Genomic DNA, 22,586 nt, shown 5'->3' with positions numbered 1-22,586 from the left:
TAAATATTTATGGTAAATATATATAGTTATTTATGGAGCATTTATCTACATCGCACTCAGCGAGCACTTCAGTTAAACCAATTTCAAATAGCGAAACACAGAATGTCTAAATAAACAACTTTGTTTTAATAATATTGTATAAAAACACTTCGTAAGAAAGCGCCCAATCCTGCATTGCAGAATAAAGTAAGATGATCCACATACATATAAATCAAAGGTAACACATTACCACACTTGTCGAAAAATAAAATTTTTTTGTTGAGATTGTAAACTCGAATAATAAAAGCACACGCTTTTCGCGACGCAACCCAACACGTTGTGTACATTAAACAACAACCAGTTGGGAACTGTTGTCTCTGAGAATACATAAGCGCCTGTTTAAAAAAAGGCGTGAAAGAAGGGTAACCCAAGCTTTAGGGCGCACACCTAGTGTGAAATTTTACAAAAATTGATTTTTTTCACATTTCGATAAGTTACACCTTTAAAAATAGCATACTAAAATTTAAAACGATATCTCGAATAGTCTTTAAGTTACCGCTTTCTAAAATGTAACCGTTTAGCTATTACAGTTTAATCACTTTATCTTTAAACGCTCTATCTCGAAACAACATTTTTCGAATTTGCTTGCGTGATTAATCGGAGACAACTGATCCAATCACTACCAAATTTTTTTTGCATGTTCTGTATATTCTCTATATTTTGATTTTATCAAAAGAGTCTTTTGACAGTTTATAAATTATACAAAAATATTACTTGAATCTTTGTATAATAAAATCATTATTTTTATTTAGACTTATTTTTTTTTTTTTTGTTAAAAACATTTGCTCACAAATACTCATTTAAAGCGAATATATGACTCGCATTTTATATATTTGTATATTTTTATTATAATACGCAAAACGTGTTAGGTATGTATATATATTTTATATGTATGTATGTACGTCTTCTAAAAATGTGTTTTATATAAACGAAAATAGCTTTGTTTTTTTCATTAATTAAAAATAATAATAAAATATGGTTTATAGCCTTAAACAGTTTGCATATGTTAATATAATCACATTTAATTAAATATAATTGTTCATACGTCTAAATATACATATGTAGATGCAATTTAGTTACATTTTAGCTTAAGGTAATGTTATTTGTAGATTTTGGTGTTAGGTATAATTATTTGAGAAATGTTTTAGATAATAAAAATTGAGGGCACAAATACATTTGAGTATATTGCAACACAACTCTTTGAGTTATAGTTAGTATAGATGTCATGGAGAAATTACGTACATCCTTTTTTAAAGCATATATAATACCTACTCAAAATGTCCTTATACAAATGAAAGTTCATGTTTACAACAAAATTAATTAAACTGTTCAATTCATGCTGGAAAAGTTATAGTAGGTAGCAATATTGTTTTATAGGCGTCTCGAGAGTTCAAGTGTTCTTCTCAATTTATAACATTATTTAAAAAAGAAAATTAAATTTCCAATGGAATGCAAAAATTACACAAATTGTAAAAATGCATTTAATAATTACTCTAAAAGCTTCGCGCAATATGTCTGACATTATTTCGAATAATGAATGCATTTAAAAAAAGTTTGCCTTTTGACAATTATCTTTCACTAATTGTTAAATAATAATAATTAAAACTTATAAACAAGGGCAACTCTAATATAATGTTTTTATACTCTGTATAGTTATTCATATGTATATGGTTTGGTTTTTGAAATACACTGATATGCAGCTATCTTATAAGAACATAACGGAACTTCTGACAAGCATATTTTGTCACTACTATAAAATGATTAAATTGAAACAATTTTCTTTCGCGGTTTAGACGTTTAATTTTGATAAAATATAAATGTTGTTAACTTGATAAAAAAAAAATCCGTTGTTGTCTATTTACCCAAAATTGTTTACTTTTCTTCGTCTATAAAAAATAGTACGCCTGACATTATTATATTGAAATACTATAGTATTCTGAAAATACATATAATAATAATGTAATTGTTCATTCAAATGTTGTTGACTATTTAATTACGCCAACAAAACAGATAGTTAACAACGTATTACTCAAAATATGTGTAAAATTGTTCATATTATAAGTTAAAATTTTGAACTATGTCAAATCACATATAAACAAAAGGATCAAAAATTTTAAAAATGTATGTAGATTCATTCGCCAGTTGTTGCGACCATTGACGTAGCAGTATTTAAGTGCGCCACACACACACACACACACACAGTCGGATATTTATAAATTTAAAGTGTGGTCGACGTAACTGTGCTTATGCCATGCACCAGAATAGTCGGTGGTAATTCGGCAGTCAACTCTGTAAGTAACTCAATATAACGAGCACTGCGCTCTTTAAAGTCAGGTGTGCCAATTTGTGGTGGTGCAGCCAAATATATAAAAGAAACAGCAGTCTGATCGGAACGCTCGCGTATTATTTGATTGGCTCTGAAAAGAATAAAAGAATAAAAATATTTCCGCGTTTGACTAAACTAACCGCACCATTATTATACAGATATCACCATACATATACATATGTATTCATATACATATATGATAAAGTTTTTCGTGTTTTTTTTTTTTTTTTTGTTTAGAAAATCATGAAATTCACATTTGCATTTTCGTACACTGTATATAACTATTTATGCTAATGAAGAAATGTATAAATAAAAGAACTCACCTTTGCATATATAGCAGTGAGCGATTGATATTTTCCTCAGTAATAACTTCAAGGTCTTCGTCGGCATGACTTGTGAATTGCTTTAGTATACGTGAATGGCTTGTAAAGTCCGAATCGCTGTTCCATTCTTGAATCTGAAATAGTTAAATAAACGTCAGTTATCTAATGACATATGATTTTGCTTGCTACACCTAATTACCTCAATTATATCCGCTTCAATACGTAAACTCTTCAGTGATTGTTCGAGTTTCATTCTGGCGAAATTATCCAACTGTGGCATTTGTGTGTCAAAAGAACTAATGGATAAAAATTGTGACATGTTATCTGAAAATATATACAAGGAAGACGTCACAAAGTAAATTTGCATACCTTATATTCGAATTTTCATTATTTGATTCGCACAGAAAAACACGCAAACGTAAATGTTTCCACTTGGCGAGCATATTTATTATCACGGCTAATTGCATCATGAATAGTGAGACCACATCGAAAGGATTATTTGAATTTGGATTAAAAACGTTGATTGGCCAAACGTCTATATATCTTAAATGTTTGCTCCTATTAAATAAAACATATCGATTTGCATGACAGCTAAATTTACAGTGAACTGCATATTTAATCACATTCTTACTTGGCAATAAAGTTTTTGTCCAAACGATGAAAGTGTCGACATAAGCATAGATTTTTTTTCATACGCAGCACATCGCTCATAATCGCAACGTATTCGGCGACATCAATATGTTTCTCTTCGCCATCACGACGTATTGGAAAGTTTTGAATTTCACCATGATTAAATCCCTCCGTTTTATACGGTGAAGTGCCACTATAAAAGCATAAAAAATATTAAATTAATTGCAATATAATAAAGTATAGAACTTACGCCTCGAAGAAATCCCTCGGCGTTTCATTGTCATAGAAACCTAAGATTATTGTATTGGGTTTCATTGCACCTATACCAGATAAACGTATTAGATGTTGTACACCTTCACGTATGGATTTGGCTAATGTAACTTCAGCAAACGCCTTTACTTTCATATGATCAACAAAGGAAAGCCAATATTTATTTTCTTCGATCGTTGGATCTTCAACGGCTGTATAGTCACCAACTTTTACATGTCCAATTACGTAGAGACCACCTTTTTTCATGTCATTAACAAAATCGACAAGAGGACAACATGAACGGGGCGATGATACTAGCAATAGCATTTGAGGGCGCCAAAATTTAACATGATCCTTACGTGAATCTAACATTAGCAAGTACTTGCGTACCTAGAAACGAAATAATTTTATAATAAAACAAGAAAAAATGTTAACTTTGTTTGCAGCGAAGTTATAACACCCTTCACTAATACAAAAGATTGCATACAAGAACTTGATTCAACAACAATTGATAATAATCCACGCCAAATTTCATGAAGATATCTCGTGAACGAAAAAGTTTTTCATACACAGATTGGTTTTTGATCGATGTTTTTATATGGCGGCTATATGTTACAGTGGTCCGATCTTAAAAAAATTTTCGAATAAAAATTCACTCTGGATAATAGTTCTCCTTAAATTTCCTGAAGATATCTCGTCAAATACAAAACTTTTCTGTACAAGGACTTGATTAGATAGATCAGTCTGTATGACAGCTATGCTATAGTGGTTCGATATGAGCGGTTCCAACAAATGAGCAGCTTCATGGGGAGAAAAGGACGTGTGTTACATTTCAGATCGATATCACAAAAACTGAGGAACCAGTTCGCGTATATACAAACAGGCGGACAGACAGACGAACATGTCTAGATCGACATGCTGATCATTTATATATACATAATTTTTAACGTCTCCGACGTTTTCTACTGGTGTTACAAATTTTGTGGCAAATTTAACATACCCTGTTCAGCAAATACATGTATGTGTATATTAATTTTGTTTCTCATTTTGTACTCACCTGATGGAACATGAGCGCTTGCGAAATGGAACCCCACTGTGCACCCTGTGAAGCTGGCGAGAATAGGTGCAGCGCTATCACCAAAATTAAACACAGAATAATACTGGACGACGCATATATTGGATTTATCACAAACATCATAATGAGTGTGCCAAGCAGACCAATCAGGCAGGTGTGCCACGTGAAATACTTAAAAAGTGGACGGAAATTTGGTGCACCAGTCAACTCGATGCCCAAGCAAGCCAAATTGGTTGCCAAATAAGAAAGCATAAATAATACAGAATTAACCTGTGCAATTGCATTCAACGAACCGATTAATAATATGCATTCTACGAGCAACCAGCTTGTGCACACCGCCGCAACAGGATTGCCCTTCCATGTGCCTCGTAATACGAAATTTAAAAGTGAACCAAATACTTGATCCTTTGAAAGAGCTTCCAATATACGACTTGAACCAATTAGACCACTTAGACCGGTTGAAAATGTAGCTGTAAGTATACCAATGGCTGTAAAGGGTGGCCAAAAGTTTACCGGCATAAGGAAGAGATAGTTATTTTGCATGGTTACGGCTGGTGTAGTAAATGCCATCAGGCATGCCAGTAAAATGTAAGAAACGAATGTAAAAGACACAGCCGATAAGGTGCCAGTTGGTATACTTCTCGATGGACTCTTCAATTCGCCCGACATATTTGCCCCGGCCATGATACCGGTCACACCGGCAAACAAGACACCAAATGTTGTGGCGAAATCGACCATTTTACCATTCGAGGTGTAATCTTGTACATAATGTGGATAAAGGTTGTCCATTAACGTTTTTCTGTCCAGACCAGTATATTGCAGTTTCGTCATATTAAAGATGTTATTTTCTTTAGGGCGATCAATCTGAAAAAAAGAAACATTAATATTAGTACATGTATGTACAGAGTAAAAATCAACTGATATATAATTTATCAAATTAATGCATGTGTAGATAAATGCATACTTACTTCCTTTGGGCCTTCAGCCAGAAAACTTATATATGTGGCCAACAAACATATTGACACAATACCCAAAATTAATACCGATGTCTTAGCAAAGAGTGCCGCACCAATCAAACACACCACCAATATTGCTGTATTGATTATGGTGGAAAAAAGAAAACGCCACCATGTGCCATCAGGTAATAAGCCCTCATTATCTTGTGTAAAATAACCACCATTGCCAAAGTTTTCCATCATGCCCTCGGTACAACCAGATACAGCCATGGCACAACCAACAATATTTGCAAGAAAGAAAAGCGTACCAATCGAGCCGCCAAACTCTAAGCCTAAGGTACGACTTATCATGACTAAATGATAATGAGATAAAACATAACTGCAATAGTGTAATATGTAAAAGTAATCAATTACTCACAATAGACGCCACCTCCTTCCACGGCACCATTAGTGGAGATTGCACATACTGATGCAACGGTAAACAAAAGAATTAAGTATGCGATAACGAATTGCAAAAGCGTCACATAAAGACCAGCATTGCCGACAATAAAGCCTAAAATTACAAATATTAAAAACCATGTGTATTTGTTCAACTAACCAAAGCAGTTATTTTAAATAGATAATATACAATCTATTTGTTAACATTAATCACATAGAATTCTTATAATTAATGACTCAGGTGAACTGAAAGATATTCTCGTAGCCATAGGTACATTTATAAATATTCCTATGTCTACAGTAAAAGGTTGTTATTTAGATACTCGTACATATGTACATACATATATATATTATTACAAACACCAAAATTTTAATAAATATTTTCAGCAATGCTAAAATATTTATCTAATTGCATCTGGCATAGTATAAAAATGATTTAGCTTTGCTGGAACATTTAACGGTAACCTTATCTATTATATTATTAAATATCCTTATCTATTATATTATATTATTATATAAATATAGCTGTCCGCTATGGTGTAGGGATTGTAATGGCCGTTCTACAAATATACAACCGTTAGACCGACCAACATCAAGAAGTAGTTTCTTAAAGCTTTTACCACACGAGAGGCAAGGTCAAACCGCCAAATGTATTTCCGCTATGAAAAGCGACTAATAAAATACATTAGCAGGTGTAAAAATTTGTAGGTTTCTCCATTGCAATATGGGTTCTTTCATAAAGTCACTGACTAAAGTAGTAATTTAACACAATTGGAATTATTCAGATGTAGGCATGTCATTGTAACATACATATGTGAATTTCCTATCTCTTTACAATTATTATTTTTTTTTTTGCCAATTAGTGCAATACAATATAAAATATAAAGCATTATCACCTACTACTTAAAGGGTGTTTTACATTTAACATATTTATGGTATTTGCTGATGTGTTTTACCCAATATGTATGCATGTTTATTAATACTTGTTGTAACTAACAAATACATAACTACACGAATAGTACTCACCCACACGTATGAAGACTAAAGCACTGAACATTGACAATGCTACTGGGCTAAATACGCCTGCAAAAGTGCCCAGCGTGCGACCGCTTCTATCTGGATCTTGCATACCAAACTCTACGTATCCATGAACATCCGCATTCGTAGGGGAATGTATACCTCTATTTCCAACATTGTTACTGTTTGCTCCAAACAATGAACCAAAAGAACGAAACATTGAGGAAGCCCCACTACTACGATGTGAAGCAATTGGTGCCGTCTCATCACTTGCAGCGGTCTCAGCGCCACCGTTTCGTCTTTCAACTGGCTGCTGGTTCATCTCAATTATGCCAGCTACAGGTTCGTCAGCGGCTAAACGCGACAATTTGCGTGTTTTGCTCAAACGAACGCCCACAAAAAATAATACCCAATTTTGGTCAATAACTTACTGAACACAATTTATTATAGGTCTAGAAAAGTATTTATAACAAATGTATTTCGTTATTTTATACAATAGATGATACAAATACGCATAAAAAACGTCTCACTCGCAGGTGCACACAATCAATATCAACTACCGTTTACTTGTTCCTTAACTTTATAACTAATACACGATTTTCTCCAATTTACATTATTTGAATTCTTTATTGAAGACACCACGAAATAAAAACAGAAAACTACAAAGTATAATCTGGTATAATCAAGTTGAAAACCGAACTGAATCATCAGCTGTCAGCAATGGAGCTGATGTGGATATTAAGAATGATGTGTGTAGGAGGCAAAATAAAACAAAGAAGCAAAATAAACGAAAAAGAATCATAAACAAATTAAAAGAGCTGTCATTAGATTTGTTATGATCGCTAAGTCATTTTCCAACACTCTATTTCCTACTGTATATTCATAAAAAACAATTATTTAAAAAAAAATTCTTGAATAAAGTGATCATACTAAAATTTATTTAGTGGTTTAAGCATGTGAACAAAAATTAAATATTAATTATTACTATTCCAATTTACATATGGCCAAACTTCAAAATTATTTAATTTCTGTGTAATTTACCGCCATGTTTTATCAAATACTGTATATTAATTAGATTTATTTTTATTAAAACTACCGATACATGTTAAGTATATAAATTATACATATCTAATTTTCTAAGGTTAATCCCTTTAGGGAAATTTGGAAATGTAGGAAAGGCATTGTGATTGTAATTAGTCGTCAACGCAAACTAGTAACTAAACATTTAGGTCAAAATTATATATTTAAACTCGATGACGTTGTTTACGTCAAGCTTTTCGAAAAATATCACCAGATCCATATGAGTATCGCCGCTCTTTGGGATTCGCTACCAAAACTTCCTCATCATATTGCGAAACTCGTTGCATTTTGGGTCGCATAATGCTGCGCACATCATTCAAAGAAACATCCATATCCTTAAATGCATTTAATATGAAAACAGCTAAGATTACTACAAAGAAGCCACACACATCGCCCAATATATCTTCAAAACGCATATGTGTGAATTCTCTAAATAGTATTGCAGAGGCTGTTATCACAAGGGACGTGAACATAACATAATACACCGGGGTTACTATGCCGGTGTTGAAAACGTCCAAAGCTTTGTTTAAATAATTCATTTGAATAGCGATGAATGTAACAGTTACACATATCAGGAACCACGGCATCCAAGTGGTGAAATCGTTACTAGAGCCATTTAAAGTATCTCGAATTGCCAGGCCAAGCGCTTTGCACGACATTACAGTTAAGGAACCAATGCCTGAGCAAAGGTATGTATACACCGTAACATTTGAATGTCCATATCGAGGAGCAATAAAAAGCGCAACATACGCTGTTGAGCCAAGTATACAAAGCACGTAAAAAATGAAGCCAGGATCTTGTAATTTTTCAAATAACTCCTCTAAGTTTTCAACCTCTTTCTCTTTTGGTGAATGTATTACGATGATGGTAGAACCCAAGATACATAGAACGCAACCAATTTTTCCCAAAAGATTAAGTTTTTCATTTAAAAATTTCGACGCCATTACTGCTGATATAATCACACTTAAAGCACCTAATGGTGTTACAAGCGAAGCAGGTGCAAACGCGTAAGCTGCGAAATTTGCACCCTCCCCGAGTGCCACTATAAATAAAAGTTTTAAAGTAGCTTTTACATTTATCAAATTATCTAGGGAATTACTTGTTAATAAGCCAGCCCACCAAATCCATTCTTTCAAATATCCGTATCCGCCAGCAGCTGCTCGCATCTCACCCTGTCTACTTAAACGCATCAGAGCTTTCTTCTTTATTATGAAACTAGATCCGATAAAAAAGCAAGAACTAATTGCTAACCCCACTCCAATGTAGAAGTCAATCTGGGAGTATAACTCAGACAACAACGGCGTTGGGTTCGTTGAAGCTAAATTATTGCTGCCAGTTCCAATCGATTCACTACTCATTTCCGTAGGCTTTATATCGTTGAATATTTTTACTTAAATTTATTGGAAATTTCTTTAAAGAAAAATCTCAAGATATCACTTAACAATAAGTTTAGTTAAAGAATGTTCGTAATAACTAAATATTGATAGGAGGATGACTCAGATTAAGCAAAACACAAAAATTACGAATTGGGATGAATGTTATCAATGAAGAGAAATGTTACCAGACATAAAAATTACTTTAGCCGAAACCTTTCAGCTTTTCTACTACAATTCATATACATTTTATTCCAGGCTATTTTCTAGATGTGTTTTTGAAAACGCAATGTTTTAATTTCGTTTGTTATCTTTTGATAAATTATGAACAGTTGTTAGTAATAAATGTATATGGATATCACTGGGAAAAATTTCCAAATTCTGGCCACACTTGTGTACATCATTCAGCTGTGTTATCTTGGACTATCGTTGTATATTTTGTTTCGCGTCACACATGGTTTTTTTTTGCCAAAAGTTAAGTGAACAAGTTATGAATTTTCAGACAAGTTGCTGTCGCATTTGCTTAAAAAGTGAGTTGTTAATGTCTATATACCTTTATAGCCCCACTTTTCCATTGAGGCCTATTGAAATAGTAGAAAAATTGAATATATTCAAGGTTCGTGGCTTGCCTGCAACATTACCAAAGAATTAAAATAGACCATATTAAAATATACAAATGTTTTCTCGATTTCTTTGGTAGTATGATGAAACATTACCAACGCTTCTTTGTCAGTCATGTTTGTACCGGCTATTGGATGCTTATAACTTACAACAGCTTGCTGAAGCATCTGAACGCCGATTACGTGATTATATAGGGAATGGTACTGCTGGCGGTAGCCTGGGAATATGTGGAATAAGCACAAATACAATGTGAAATTAAATTGATTCACTATCATGTATAACAATTGATAAATTCAATTTAATTTCAACAGAAATCAGGATTCCTCATGCTTTTCTTCAAGTGCACCAATTGGTGATACCTGCAAGGATGCTGGTGTTACCTCTGCTATTTATAGCAATATATGCGACATGTTCGAACGCAGTACTATGCAAACGAATAATGAAGTTATTAATGATAAAGTGTGCGCAGTGGCGGGCGAGGACATGCTAAATGATATCGAAATTGACGTCAGCAGTTTGACACGATCAGAAGCCAATGAAGATACATTGAATGAAGTTTTTGCAATCAAACATCCACACTTGAGCTTAAATAGAGAAATCAACTTGAAAACCGATATTACTGCGGACCTAGCTATTTCGGTATCTTTTGTTTGTTTCGCATACAATAGTCACAATAATATGATTTATGTAATATAGACTTCTACCAAGGTCAGTATCGATGTGCCGTTGAGCGAAAAGCGCTCGGAACCCAATAAACATTATAAAAACTCCAATCCCGTTGAAATGACCAAATTGTTGCATTCAAAGGAAAAAACTTTCCATTGCAAGGTATGTGTTGTTTTTAAAAAGTATAGCGAAAATATGTATTTTGGAATAATTTCAGTAGTAAAGTTATATTATATATGTTTTATTGAAATAAGTACACAATTTTGGGCGTTAAAATATATTTTTTGTTTTGTACTAAACACGCGGTGGTTTCTTAAACAACATTCGCAAGAATACAGCGCCAAAGTACATAATTGCCACTACAATGTAGTAACAGCCATAAACAAAAAATTGCTCACGTGGGCCTAGACCATAACCCGTATCAGTCACCACTACTAGTGTCAAAATTGCCTGTAGCACAAGAGCAGCTAGTGTATTAATACCAAAAATCAAGCCAAAACTATCGTCTGCCAAATTTTCTGCCACAATCGCACTGGCAGTAGTTATAACGAAGAAATATGAAATAGCAAAAAGAATATACATAGCATATGCAACCCAAACAGAATGTGTCAGCGATGAAATAATTATGAAAGTCCCCATAAATAGCGAACAGACAGTCAATATCCACATATGCCACTTTTTATGATGGCTAGTGTTAGCGATTCCAGCGAACATAGCGCTGCCAGCACCTAAAAGCGTTGCAATTGCTTCGACCGCGCCATTGTAGAAACTCTCGTCACTTGGATCAGTTTGACACGATCAGAAGCCAATGAAGATACATTGAATGAAGTTTTTGCAATCAAACATCCACACTTGAGCTTAAATAGAGAAATCAACTTGAAAACCGATATTACTGCGGACCTAGCTATTTCGGTATCTTTTGTTTGTTTCGCATACAATAGTCACAATAATATGATTTATGTAATATAGACTTCTACCAAGGTCAGTATCGATGTGCCGTTGAGCGAAAAGCGCTCGGAACCCAATAAACATTATAAAAACTCCAATCCCGTTGAAATGACCAAATTGTTGCATTCAAAGGAAAAAACTTTCCATTGCAAGGTATGTGTTGTTTTTAAAAAGTATAGCGAAAATATGTATTTTGGAATAATTTCAGTAGTAAAGTTATATTATATATGTTTTATTGAAATAAGTACACAATTTTGGGCGTTAAAATATATTTTTTGTTTTGTACTAAACACGCGGTGGTTTCTTAAACAACATTCGCAAGAATACAGCGCCAAAGTACATAATTGCCACTACAATGTAGTAACAGCCATAAACAAAAAATTGCTCACGTGGGCCTAGACCATAACCCGTATCAGTCACCACTACTAGTGTCAAAATTGCCTGTAGCACAAGAGCAGCTAGTGTATTAATACCAAAAATCAAGCCAAAACTATCGTCTGCCAAATTTTCTGCCACAATCGCACTGGCAGTAGTTATAACGAAGAAATATGAAATAGCAAAAAGAATATACATAGCATATGCAACCCAAACAGAATGTGTCAGCGATGAAATAATTATGAAAGTCCCCATAAATAGCGAACAGACAGTCAATATCCACATATGCCACTTTTTATGATGGCTAGTGTTAGCGATTCCAGCGAACATAGCGCTGCCAGCACCTAAAAGCGTTGCAATTGCTTCGACCGCGCCATTGTAGAAACTCTCGTCACTTGGATCTATTTCCTTCCACAGAATTTGCACATAAGAAAACACTTGAACTTGTCCGCATGTGGCAAAAGCCCACCAGAAACTCCAACGAATCACGTTTTGATTAGTATAAGCACTCACCATGTGATTCACAATTAATTTATACGCATTGAACCATGAAAATTTCGGCGATACGGTAGATATGTCGCTTAAAGTAGTTGTGATATCAGCAGCTATTCCATTTTTTGATAAAACTAAAGTTGTTAAATATTTAAAAATTATTGTGATGAATTGTGCATAAACGTTGTACTGTAGGACTCACCTTCATTTTGTATATTATTCGTAACCGAATTCTGCTTTGCTCTAAAGTCTATAGGTTCACTACTTTGATTTGTGTAAAAATACAAACTTCTACGTACCGGTGGCAAAAGTATAGCGATTAAAAGCGAAATAATATGCGAACCGAATGAGATATAATTCAGGCCCTTGTAATCCATAATTTCGGTAGAAACCAAAATTTGCGCTAAAACTGCAGATAAAAATTTTCCACATAAAATTGTCGAACGCGTATGGCCGGTGACAATCTGATATCGCTCCTTGTCCACTTTGGCATAAATATATGTGTAGTACGCAACCTCGGTAGCCGTAAAAGTGCCGTAAAATACTTGTCCCACTTGTAACTCCCATATTTGATCTGTCCACAAGAGAATAGCGTAGAGTATTATGCCTGAGCACGCGGAGACAATAATGATCGGTTTGTAGCGAAGAATATCCGTTATTAGGAAAATGATGGCAAGTTGTGCTAGCACAGAGTAAGTACCAAATGGATAAATCTCTTTATTAACCTGCTCAGCAGTGATATTACGCCACGGACCGCTCAAAAATTCGGTAACAAACGGTTCAGATGGACGAAACTCACGAAAAAATCCAAATGCCCATAACAACAATGAAACACGTAACCACGATTGCATCTTAAGTGCGATCTGACCGCCAAATGTTTGGCAGCAACTAAATAAAAATAAATAACATCGAACTACGCCAGCACCTGTAGCAACAACACGCTTCGCTTAACTAATGTGCACAAACATGTTAAATCTCTTGCAATGCCAAGACGTCAATTAACCATACTTTATCATAGCTATCAAAGCAATTAAAATAGGACTATAATCATAGCTATCAGAGCGATTAAAATAAGAACATTGCTGATTAAAAAAAATGATTACCACACACTCCGCATCACTAAACTAACATGTGACGTAAAGACAATACGAGTATAAAGCCGGACAATGCTAGTATTTCTTTCTTTAAAAACTAAGCTAACAATTGTAAATAAACTGAACTGCATACATACTCGTACTTATGTGAGTATAAAAGATTCGACTGATCAAAGTGATAAATAAAAAGTGCGATCTTTCCGCAAAAAAAAACACATTCCAATACTAAAAATACCTTCGTTATTTTAGTATATCATCAGTTAGCAAAGAGTTTTACACTTATAAGTAAACAATAAAAATACAATGCAAAAACTAAAATACACATCTCCATACATACATACATATATTCAACCAAAAACACGTATAAAAAAATTCACTTTATTTTGTTTTGACTTTTTAATGTATCGTAGCAATGTCCACGGCAGTTTAAGCAATCTAGCAATTTACTTATACACCAGCGTACACACACTGGCGAAAAGCGTTTCCAATGTGAAATTTGTGCTAACTTCTTTACCACATCCAGCAATTTGAAGGCACACAAGACAACGCATTTGGAGCAACGTGAATACCTTTGTGGCCAATGCAATCGAGACTTTAAAACACTGCGTGAATTACGCCGCCACGAGCCTGTGCATAAAACCGTAAAGGACAATGTGTGTGGAAAGTGTCAAAAGGCATTTACAAAACGTAGTTATTTAATGGAGCACATTGCGGCAATGCATCGAGACATGCGCCGGCACAAGTGTGCTGATTGTGGCAAATTATTTGGCAGGCGATCAAATTTGGTTTCTCACATACGGTAATTTAATTGCAGATAAAATTTGCTGTTATGTTTTATTTTATCATTTCTTTTAGTATTCACTCAGGTGAAAAGCCTTTTCAATGCAAATTTTGTGAATGGAAATTTAATCAATCATCCGCCTTGGCACGCCATATGAAAAAACACTCTTCTAAAAGGTATAGCAGCAATCATTTTTCTTATAGTTATTTATATATTATATAATATATACGTACTACATATTTATATATAAATTTACATTGTTTTTATTTGTTGTTTTTTTTTTTAGCGAAAATCTCAACTTTAATTTTAAAACTACAGAGTTAAAGAATTCGACATTATTGAACATCTTGCGAACACCCGAAGCGATCGCAACCGACGCTGTTGATATGGGTGATATAGGTATAAATGCGCAGAGCAACTTTACTGTACTAAATAATTTATCCAGTTTGAGTGATATACATTGCATAAGCAACGAAGGCTTGAATACCGAACTCGAAACCGTAACAATTACCGCAGCTGTTGACAAAAAGGAGGCATTACAAAATAATGGAGGATATGACGACTTTACGAAGAACGATATTTTGGATTTCTCAACAAATCATGTAGTTTGTTAGTTTCGTGCATCTGCTAGTATCTGCTTTGTTTATTGTACTCATTGTAGAGAGCCAAGAGTTTCGGACTTGTACGTGGTTGTACCGCATTTAAAGCGAATTCGAAATGCGTCCAATTTACACTTTCAGCGTCGAAACTATCCTCTAAACATTTTAAAGCTGCTTCTTGACATACAGCTTGTATCTCGGCACCGGAATAACCTTCAGTGCGTTGCACAAGCATATTTATGTCTACATCATCCGCTAACGGCATAGGTAATAATTTAATGCGGAAGATTTCTTGTCGTGCTTCCGCATTTGGTAGACCTACGTAGACAATGCGATCGAAACGACCTGGTCGCAAAAGTGCTTTGTCAATCATATCAGGTCGATTGGTTGCTGCTACAATGGTGACATTCCCCAAAGCCTCCACACCATCTATTTCCGTGAGTAACTGTGTAAGTACGCGTTCTTTAACGGATGTACCCGAACTGGAGCCGCCATCTGACCGCTCTCCACTAATAGCATCTATTTCATCAAAGAATACAATAGATGGCGATAAATGGCGTGCCTTTCGAAAAATTTCACGTACCGCCCGCTCGGATTCGCCTACCCACATTGAGAAAAGTTCAGGTCCTTTTATGGAAAGAAAATTCAATTGACTTTCGGTAGCAAGTGCTTTAGCGATCATCGTTTTGGAACAACCCGGTGGGCCGAACATCAAAATGCCACGTGGCGGTTTCAAGCCCAAACGTTTAAACTTCTCGGGATGTAGCAACGGCCATTCTATTGCTTGCTTCAACTTCAATTTCAAATCTGCCTGACCTCCTATATCACTCCAATGCACATTCGGGTTTTCTATAAGGACTTCACGCATCGCTGATGGTTTGATATGTGTCAATGACGCATGCACGTCATTTATGTTCAATGCACGATTACCATCTTTCATTGCACGCAAAGCTGCCGCATATATAAGATTGGCTATATCAGCGCCGACGAAACCATGTAATACTTGAGCCACAGCGTTAACGTCATCTAGGGAAAGTGTATGTACAATTTTGCGTAGCAGACAGTGAATAATCGCAGAGCGCTCTTTAGGTGTTGGAACACCAATTTCAATTTCACTATCCAAGCGACCACAGCGACGTGCATTCGGATTGAGTGTGTGGATTTGAGATGTAGTAGCTAGTAAAAAGATGCGTTGTGCCTCGTCCCTCCCACTGTTCAGCATATCTAGCATATTTAAAAATGCGGCTCCGATGCGTTTAGTCATTTCATTGGTTTCATATTTTGGGCACAAATTATGTACGTCTTCGATGATTATAAGTGTTGGTTGCGGATAGTTTTCGAAGGCCTTATCGAAATTAGCCTTTAAATTTTTTTCGGTTTCACCAAGAAATTTACTGAATAGTTCACTGCTATTAATTCGCATAATATTCCCCCTATCTGATTTAGCAGTCTTCTCCTGTATAATTGAACACATTGCTTCGCAGATTAAGCTTTTGCCACATCCTGTGGGCCCATGCAAGAGTAATGTCCGCGAAACTTTCACACCTGAAATAAACACAATAAATTCCATATCAAAAATTCTTAAATACAATATATAATACATTCAAAAGGAATAGCATTTAGCAATATTTATTTCTTACCCGCAGGCAAATTTTTTATTCCCAAAGCGATATCCATAGTTTCTTCAATGATCTCAATTTGGCTGTCCAATCCGCCGATATCTATTTTCTTTACACTAGTCATGTGTGAGGAGTTTTCTTTAATTTCGGTAGATTTTGTTCGTTCTATATTAATTTTCGTACCCAATGTTACTTCGAAGTACTTTGTTGCTGCCTCAGACTTCAACGTTAAGTTTTCCAATGTTTCAGTTAATGAAATTTCATCGTTTTTAGCACATGAGTCTTCCAAAAAACTCCTCCACGAAACCACTTGCAAAATGAGCTGTTTGTTAAAAAAGTCCATGAAAATATGACTGTCTTTCGTAAATATCAACTTCTTCAATTCGAACTTCAACAAGCGCTCCACTTCTATTACTTGAGCTTCGACCAGTTCTGTGTTTTCGCCCGACACCTGTGTTAAACGTAGAACAACAGACTTTGCAACTGATACGCAACCTTCTGGCAGTGCAGTTATTTTGAGATTTTTCTCTCGTAACTCGGACCAATAATTGTTATAGTCTGTAAAAATACACAAATATATATTTAATAAACATTTGCTCCTAGTGAATTTGGTTATTATAGCTTTAGCGGTTTAGGAGATATGCACATTAAACTTATTAGGGGCGGGACCACGCCCACTTTTTAAAAAAAATTTTAACTGCAGATGCCCCTCCTTAATGTGATCCTTTGTACCAAAAAACAGTGTTATATCTTATTGCGGAGCTTAGTTATGGCAATTTATTTGTTTTTGATTAATGGCGTTTTGTGGGCGTGGCAGTGGTCCGATTACGCCCATCTGCAATACCAACCGTCTCACGGTACCAAGAAACATGTCTACCAAGTTTCATAAAGATATCTCAATTTTTACTCAAGTTAGAGCTTGCACGGACGGACAGACAGTCACCCGGATTTCAACTCGTCTCTTCATCCTGATCATTTATATATATGTATATAACCCTATATCTAACTCGATTAGTTTTAGGTGATACAAACAACCGTTAGGTGAACAAAACTATTATACTCTGTAGCAACAGGTTGCGAGAGTATAATAATAGAAAGCAAAGCATTATTTACCTCCTTCGCTGACAAAGATTGTTGTTAAAAACCTTTCAGGTATGGGCCAAATCAATCGCACCAATCCCACTGATTCTGATGCGTCTACTGGTCTTATTAGCACTCTTTGACCGATGTATAAATTTGTGAGTTTCATAGCGCCTTCCGAAATAAAAACTAAGTTGTTTACATATTTTGTCGATACATCTTGTAATTGTTCAACATTAAAAGTACGCTTTTCTGCTCCAACTGTATATAATTTGTTTTGATGGATATATTCCAGTGGCTCCGTAGAATCCTCTTTAATGGGACAGTACTTCTCGTGTGTCTCGCGATCCTTTGACTTAATATGTACATCGCATATTTCGCAATGATACCACGTCGCAGTTGATTTCTTATTTGAACTTTTTGGAGGCATTTGTTTATGTGATCTATAAAAAAAAAACTATTGCAGTAGATTTCTTTACTAGGGAGGATAGTGAGGCGGCACGTTCAACTGCAAGCAGTTGTGAAACAGGTGATTTATAGTGCTGCCGTGCTTAATAAATAAGATAAACAACTTAGAAGCGTAATTTGTTTTACGATTATCTTTCAATTTCAAAACTATTGTTATGGTACTATAAAGAATTGTATATATTTTTAGTGACTTTTTCAAAAACATCAGAAATATACAAGAACTGAGTTTAATTTTAAATTTTTAGTTCACACTTTACAAATACGGTAACTACATTTGCACAAGGTTTTGTGTTTTGTAAGACGGCTTTTACATTAGGACTTTTTTGACCCTCATATTTTTCAAATTCTCTTTTGGTGTCGCTCTGTACATTCACACGGTCAAAAAGTGTCCAGCAACTCGAGTCTAGTTTTTCTGCATTCCTTTTCACAAAATTTTCGTTAATATTTGTGGGGTTCGCCTGCACAACACTTACAGCGTGTTGTATTTCATTTGTATGTTGAGATGTTGGTCACACATTTTGCTTGCAATGAATTACCATGAATATGGTAGAACAATATGCATAATACTTCCCCGCTTAATATAATTCCCTAATCCACCAGAATGTTTTGAATATCCGCCACTAATATCTTCAAGGCCAAATTTATAACAGGAATTTCCTAATCTTTAATTATTAAAAATTCATAATTTCTTTACTCCATAATCTAAGTATATCTTAATTTTCTCCTTATTTACAATTTTTCAAAATATTTCTATTATTCTATGCATACATATTTGCATATTACATACAAAAAATAAATCACAGAATTCAAATTTGTAAACAAATTTATTTGAAACCGAGCGCTCTTGCAACCATTCAAAGAATTTGAAAGTGAAAAGGAATGCTGGAAAGGGTAGCAGCGAGCTATTGCGAACAAGAGCACAAAGCCAAACAACTGTTGCTAAGCAACAACAAATACAAAAATTATTTGCAAAACAAAAACATTTATTCATCAATTTTGCAATTAACGGTAACAAACGTTAACGATTTCAATGATGGATTGGGCAGAAGAATTAAAATTATCTATACGAAAGGTAGAGTAAATCATAATTTCCGTGTCTATAATTTTCCTCAAATACTTACGGTTAATTGTGTATTCTGCATAGAAAACTGCCCGTAAAGGACGGCGCTCCAAAAGCCGTGATCCAGTTGGTGGGGCTACAACCAGTATCAACGTAACCAATCCCAATCAAAATGAAAAAGAAATAACTATCGATATAACATTGGATTTGCAAAAGAATTCTAGTACTGCTACAAGCGAAGAAACCGATGGCTCAAAGAAACCACCGCCACGACGCATATCGGGTGGTTGGGCTGATGTTGGCTTACTGAAAAGTTCAAAGTAAATAACGGTACTAATTGTTCCGAATAAAAACTTTTAATTATCTTATCTCTTATACAATCATATTTTAGATCCAAAAAAGGAGCATCATTTGATGAGTGAGTTTGGAAAAAATTAGTTTACACACACTAACATATTTGTGTTAAAAAATAATTGTATTACTATTTTCATATGTTTGTTTTAAGTGAACGTTTCCAAAGCGTGTCTCTCGCAAAGTCTCCTGTCGGCTCACCGCCGCGAGATGAAATACCCACTATTCCGGACATGGATGATTTAAAAGATGAAATTTTACTTAATGAAATTGTTGAACCACCTATGTGCGTACACAAGCAAAAAGTATAAAAATGTATATAATGACAAGGTTTCCGTTACAGTTCTAACCCCCAACGTTTAAACACTTTGAGCGAAATCAATTCGGATTTATTAAATCAAAGTGCATTTGCTTCATTGGAAAATATTGATCTTACGATTTTGACACGCTGCTTAAAATTACCAGATACCTTAGATGAACCGGACGAAGTATGGGAATGGGATAAATTGTTTACGGAAGTAATTGCAGAAATTCATTCGGATCAACAAAGCTTCGCAGGTGGACATAAAAAAGAAATCGGTCCAGATGAAATTCCACCACCTATGTACTCTTAATTTGACTTGGTGAAAAATTTTATATTTTTTTATAATTTTAAAAATCAAAACTTATTTTATTAAGCTATAGTGTTGAAACTTGTTTTACATATCACTCAAGAGTGTAGTACTATATAATTATTAATACATATTAAACATTATTTTTCATGCAAGTACTACTTGTGGTATTACTGCGTCGTGTAACACCTCTATGGCTTCAGCTTCACCGGCAGCTTTAGTTGGTGTTGTAGATGACTCTTTTATATTTTCTTCATTTGGCATTGTATTTTTCTGAAGTAGTTGTTGTAAATTGTCTTCCTGCACTAAACCGTATTCATCAGCTAACTGCATCAGATCGCAGATAATTGGCGACTCTACAACAAGTATATATTGACATGTCTTTGGTTCCAACAAATATATGGAAACCGAACTCGAACTACTACTAATCGGAGTACACATTAATTTAACATCTACCTCGCGCGGAGAACCCGTACGATCGCAATGTGTTCCACGATCATAGTGATGCCAAAGAGCTGTGGAATAACCACCACGTTTGGGCATTTTGTCCAAATTTTTCGCCAACCATTGACGATGTGAACTTTCGGAAAAGTACCCTAAAAAGAGTTCCGACTCCAATTTTTTATCCTTATGAAATTGGCGTACATGTCGACCGTAACAAAATTCATATTTCCACCAACCAGTACCCTGAAAATATATTTTTATGCATATTATATAAAACATAAGTATGTATATGTGAACATATATATACTAACCCCAGTCAAACAATTACTACCCGATATGAACTCTTTTATAGGTGTTATGTCTGTGATAGGTGCTTTTGGTAGATTTGGCAAAACTTCATTGTCAGCTGATGGTGGCGTTGGTACATCAACACCAGCACCAATCATTAACTCATGAACAAGCTTATCAACATCCGGTCCGACTTTATTGAAGAAAGATAAACGTTCAGCTGCCGCGGCCGAACGTGCCAGAGCCATTGCAGCAGCACTCGCATCATTCGATATGCGCAGTTCATCATCTGCTGATTGCATTTCACTAAGCTCTTGTCGCAACATACTTAGTGGTTTATGTACATCGGTAAGCCCGTTGAAACATTTAATAGAAACCTCTTTCGATTCTTCGGGGTGGAAAGCAGGATTCATACAAAGCATATATGTAAGAATAATTGCTTCATAATTGCAAGAAGACGTTTCTTTAAATGAATATATCTCGTTCTTGCCGTGTGGATAACAAACGTAGCGAACACGTGTCGTACGTGGTGAATCAATAATATCACACATAGTTCCATCAGACATTTCCAGTTCAAAGTATGGATATCTGGTGTTTTCAATTTTGGTGGTTTTATATTTAATACCTGCCTTGCGATCAGTTTCCCATACTTTTGTAAGTTCTTCAGTCTTTTCCGGCGACCATTTGCCTAAATAATATTCCTGTAATTTAACGCTTTTCCCTGTAAAAGAAAAAAAAATATATATATATATTTGCGTTTATAGTCTTGATAATTCACCAACCTTCTCTTTCTTCGTGCGATTGCCGCACATGTTGTCCATGGCAAATTTCATAAGACCAATAAGCTTCAATTCTGTATGAACAACTTTGGGTTGAGAACAAAGGTTGCAGCAATGTTAATGGTGCTAAAATTAACATTTATTTCATTACAAGTAGTATAACATATTTTCTTTTTCAAACTGTGTTTACTTACACAGCTCAGGTTCCTCAGAAGTTTGCTCCTCTTTGATATCTTGCACAATTGGGATAACACAGTCATACTTTTCGTGATCATGGGTGTAAAACGTTCGGAGTTGATTCTTTAAATCCTACGATAGTAGTGATATAAATACTCGAGATCAAATAAAGCTATTTACACTTACTGGGTCTTTTTCAATATCCGGTACATCGAAATCAATTTTATACAGCACAGAATCATCGAAATCCTTTGCCTCGTGGCTCATTAAAGAGCTTGTACAAAGTAAAATTAGTAGAACGCATTTAGGGATTATATATTCAAAAAGTATCATCTTAAATCAAATATTTATTTATTTGCCAATATAATTATACTATTATTTCCGAAAAACTGAGTGATGTGTCTTTTTATCGGAATCACAGCTGTGAATAGCAGTTGCACTTGTCACCTTCGGTATAATGCACATGAAATATCGATATATAAGCCGTTAAAGGTTTGTGCAAACTTGTCTATTGGAAATGTCAACAATAACACCAGTTCAACTTAATTAATAAATATAATAAAAATATACAAATATTCTGTAATTTAAGCCACGAGGCTGTCTAAATTATAACTTACCGCTTTTCTA

The 22,586-nt window shown here is 34.8% G+C and overlaps 7 protein-coding genes across 7 annotated transcripts; 2 read left to right on the top strand and 5 right to left on the bottom strand.

Moving 5' to 3' along the window:
- Positions 1-793: 793 nt before the first annotated feature.
- LOC106615228 (solute carrier family 12 member 9) lies at positions 794-7,817 on the bottom strand. Its single transcript, XM_036366384.2, has 10 exons — positions 7,063-7,817; positions 6,017-6,151; positions 5,611-5,951; positions 4,625-5,506; positions 3,569-3,957; positions 3,320-3,511; positions 3,058-3,246; positions 2,888-2,984; positions 2,689-2,822; positions 794-2,456 (listed from the first exon to the last, which is right to left on the bottom strand). The coding sequence occupies exons 1-10, from the start codon at positions 7,373-7,375 to the stop codon at positions 2,258-2,260; spliced, it is 2,871 nt and encodes a 956-aa protein (XP_036222277.1). The 5' UTR covers positions 7,376-7,817; the 3' UTR covers positions 794-2,257.
- A 152-nt stretch (positions 7,818-7,969) lies between these two features.
- Positions 7,970-9,645, bottom strand: spict (magnesium transporter spict). Its single transcript, XM_014231401.3, has 2 exons — positions 9,233-9,645; positions 7,970-9,175 (listed from the first exon to the last, which is right to left on the bottom strand). Exons 1-2 carry the CDS (start codon positions 9,489-9,491, stop codon positions 8,322-8,324), a joined length of 1,113 nt encoding a protein of 370 aa, XP_014086876.1. The 5' UTR covers positions 9,492-9,645; the 3' UTR covers positions 7,970-8,321.
- A 105-nt stretch (positions 9,646-9,750) lies between these two features.
- LOC106615309 (uncharacterized) lies at positions 9,751-15,156 on the top strand. The gene is made up of 7 exons (XM_014231481.3): positions 9,751-10,122; positions 10,207-10,376; positions 10,439-10,766; positions 10,824-10,955; positions 14,113-14,501; positions 14,558-14,659; positions 14,770-15,156. Exons 1-7 carry the CDS (start codon positions 9,961-9,963, stop codon positions 15,095-15,097), a joined length of 1,611 nt encoding a protein of 536 aa, XP_014086956.2. The 5' UTR covers positions 9,751-9,960; the 3' UTR covers positions 15,098-15,156.
- Positions 11,014-13,871, bottom strand: LOC106615310 (thiamine transporter 1). Its single transcript, XM_014231482.3, has 2 exons — positions 12,811-13,871; positions 11,014-12,742 (listed from the first exon to the last, which is right to left on the bottom strand). Exons 1-2 carry the CDS (start codon positions 13,457-13,459, stop codon positions 12,027-12,029), a joined length of 1,365 nt encoding a protein of 454 aa, XP_014086957.3. The 5' UTR covers positions 13,460-13,871; the 3' UTR covers positions 11,014-12,026.
- Positions 14,651-18,311, bottom strand: LOC106615227 (ATPase family gene 2 protein homolog A). Its single transcript, XM_036366385.2, has 3 exons — positions 17,815-18,311; positions 16,723-17,259; positions 14,651-16,627 (listed from the first exon to the last, which is right to left on the bottom strand). Exons 1-3 carry the CDS (start codon positions 18,209-18,211, stop codon positions 15,111-15,113), a joined length of 2,451 nt encoding a protein of 816 aa, XP_036222278.2. The 5' UTR covers positions 18,212-18,311; the 3' UTR covers positions 14,651-15,110.
- An 834-nt stretch (positions 18,312-19,145) lies between these two features.
- Positions 19,146-20,429, top strand: IFT43 (intraflagellar transport 43). The gene is made up of 5 exons (XM_014231500.3): positions 19,146-19,321; positions 19,394-19,629; positions 19,701-19,727; positions 19,815-19,946; positions 20,004-20,429. Exons 1-5 carry the CDS (start codon positions 19,280-19,282, stop codon positions 20,272-20,274), a joined length of 708 nt encoding a protein of 235 aa, XP_014086975.1. The 5' UTR covers positions 19,146-19,279; the 3' UTR covers positions 20,275-20,429.
- LOC106615242 (endoplasmic reticulum lectin 1) lies at positions 20,292-22,467 on the bottom strand. Its single transcript, XM_014231379.3, has 5 exons — positions 22,146-22,467; positions 21,977-22,091; positions 21,786-21,908; positions 21,027-21,724; positions 20,292-20,958 (listed from the first exon to the last, which is right to left on the bottom strand). The coding sequence occupies exons 1-5, from the start codon at positions 22,290-22,292 to the stop codon at positions 20,419-20,421; spliced, it is 1,623 nt and encodes a 540-aa protein (XP_014086854.1). The 5' UTR covers positions 22,293-22,467; the 3' UTR covers positions 20,292-20,418.
- Between the last annotated feature and the right edge of the window lie 119 nt (positions 22,468-22,586).

This window comes from Bactrocera oleae, chromosome 3 (assembly GCF_042242935.1).
Source record: "Bactrocera oleae isolate idBacOlea1 chromosome 3, idBacOlea1, whole genome shotgun sequence".
NCBI classification, from domain to species: domain Eukaryota; kingdom Metazoa; phylum Arthropoda; class Insecta; order Diptera; family Tephritidae; genus Bactrocera; species Bactrocera oleae.
Note: the sequence above shows the minus strand (reverse complement) of the source record. Positions and strands in the feature narration are given on the sequence as shown.

Coding starts and splice junctions, on each gene's coding strand:
- LOC106615228 (XM_036366384.2), bottom strand. CDS start 7,375: ATGAACCAGCAGCCAGTTGAAAGACGAAACGGTGGCGCTGAGACCGCT. Junction 6,152..7,062: donor TTTAGTCTTCATACGTGTGG/GTGAGTACTATT, acceptor TTGTAATTTTAG/GCTTTATTGTCGGCAATGCT. Junction 2,823..2,887: donor TTGAAGCGGATATAATTGAG/GTAATTAGGTGT, acceptor TAACTATTTCAG/ATTCAAGAATGGAACAGCGA.
- spict (XM_014231401.3), bottom strand. CDS start 9,491: ATGAGTAGTGAATCGATTGGAACTGGCAGCAATAATTTAGCTTCAACG. Junction 9,176..9,232: donor GTGGGCTGGCTTATTAACAA/GTAATTCCCTAG, acceptor TTTTATTTATAG/TGGCACTCGGGGAGGGTGCA.
- LOC106615309 (XM_014231481.3), top strand. CDS start 9,961: ATGGTTTTTTTTTGCCAAAAGTTAAGTGAACAAGTTATGAATTTTCAG. Junction 10,767..10,823: donor CTGCGGACCTAGCTATTTCG/GTATCTTTTGTT, acceptor TATGTAATATAG/ACTTCTACCAAGGTCAGTAT. Junction 14,660..14,769: donor AAAAAACACTCTTCTAAAAG/GTATAGCAGCAA, acceptor TTTTTTTTTTAG/CGAAAATCTCAACTTTAATT.
- LOC106615310 (XM_014231482.3), bottom strand. CDS start 13,459: ATGCAATCGTGGTTACGTGTTTCATTGTTGTTATGGGCATTTGGATTT. Junction 12,743..12,810: donor GAATAATATACAAAATGAAG/GTGAGTCCTACA, acceptor TAACAACTTTAG/TTTTATCAAAAAATGGAATA.
- LOC106615227 (XM_036366385.2), bottom strand. CDS start 18,211: ATGCCTCCAAAAAGTTCAAATAAGAAATCAACTGCGACGTGGTATCAT. Junction 17,260..17,814: donor AATCTTTGTCAGCGAAGGAG/GTAAATAATGCT, acceptor GTATTTTTACAG/ACTATAACAATTATTGGTCC. Junction 16,628..16,722: donor AATAAAAAATTTGCCTGCGG/GTAAGAAATAAA, acceptor TGTTTATTTCAG/GTGTGAAAGTTTCGCGGACA.
- IFT43 (XM_014231500.3), top strand. CDS start 19,280: ATGATGGATTGGGCAGAAGAATTAAAATTATCTATACGAAAG. Junction 19,630..19,700: donor GGCTTACTGAAAAGTTCAAA/GTAAATAACGGT, acceptor ATCATATTTTAG/ATCCAAAAAAGGAGCATCAT. Junction 19,728..19,814: donor AAAGGAGCATCATTTGATGA/GTGAGTTTGGAA, acceptor GTTTGTTTTAAG/TGAACGTTTCCAAAGCGTGT.
- LOC106615242 (XM_014231379.3), bottom strand. CDS start 22,292: ATGATACTTTTTGAATATATAATCCCTAAATGCGTTCTACTAATTTTA. Junction 21,909..21,976: donor TTCTGAGGAACCTGAGCTGT/GTAAGTAAACAC, acceptor TGTTAATTTTAG/CACCATTAACATTGCTGCAA. Junction 21,725..21,785: donor ATCGCACGAAGAAAGAGAAG/GTTGGTGAATTA, acceptor TTTCTTTTACAG/GGAAAAGCGTTAAATTACAG.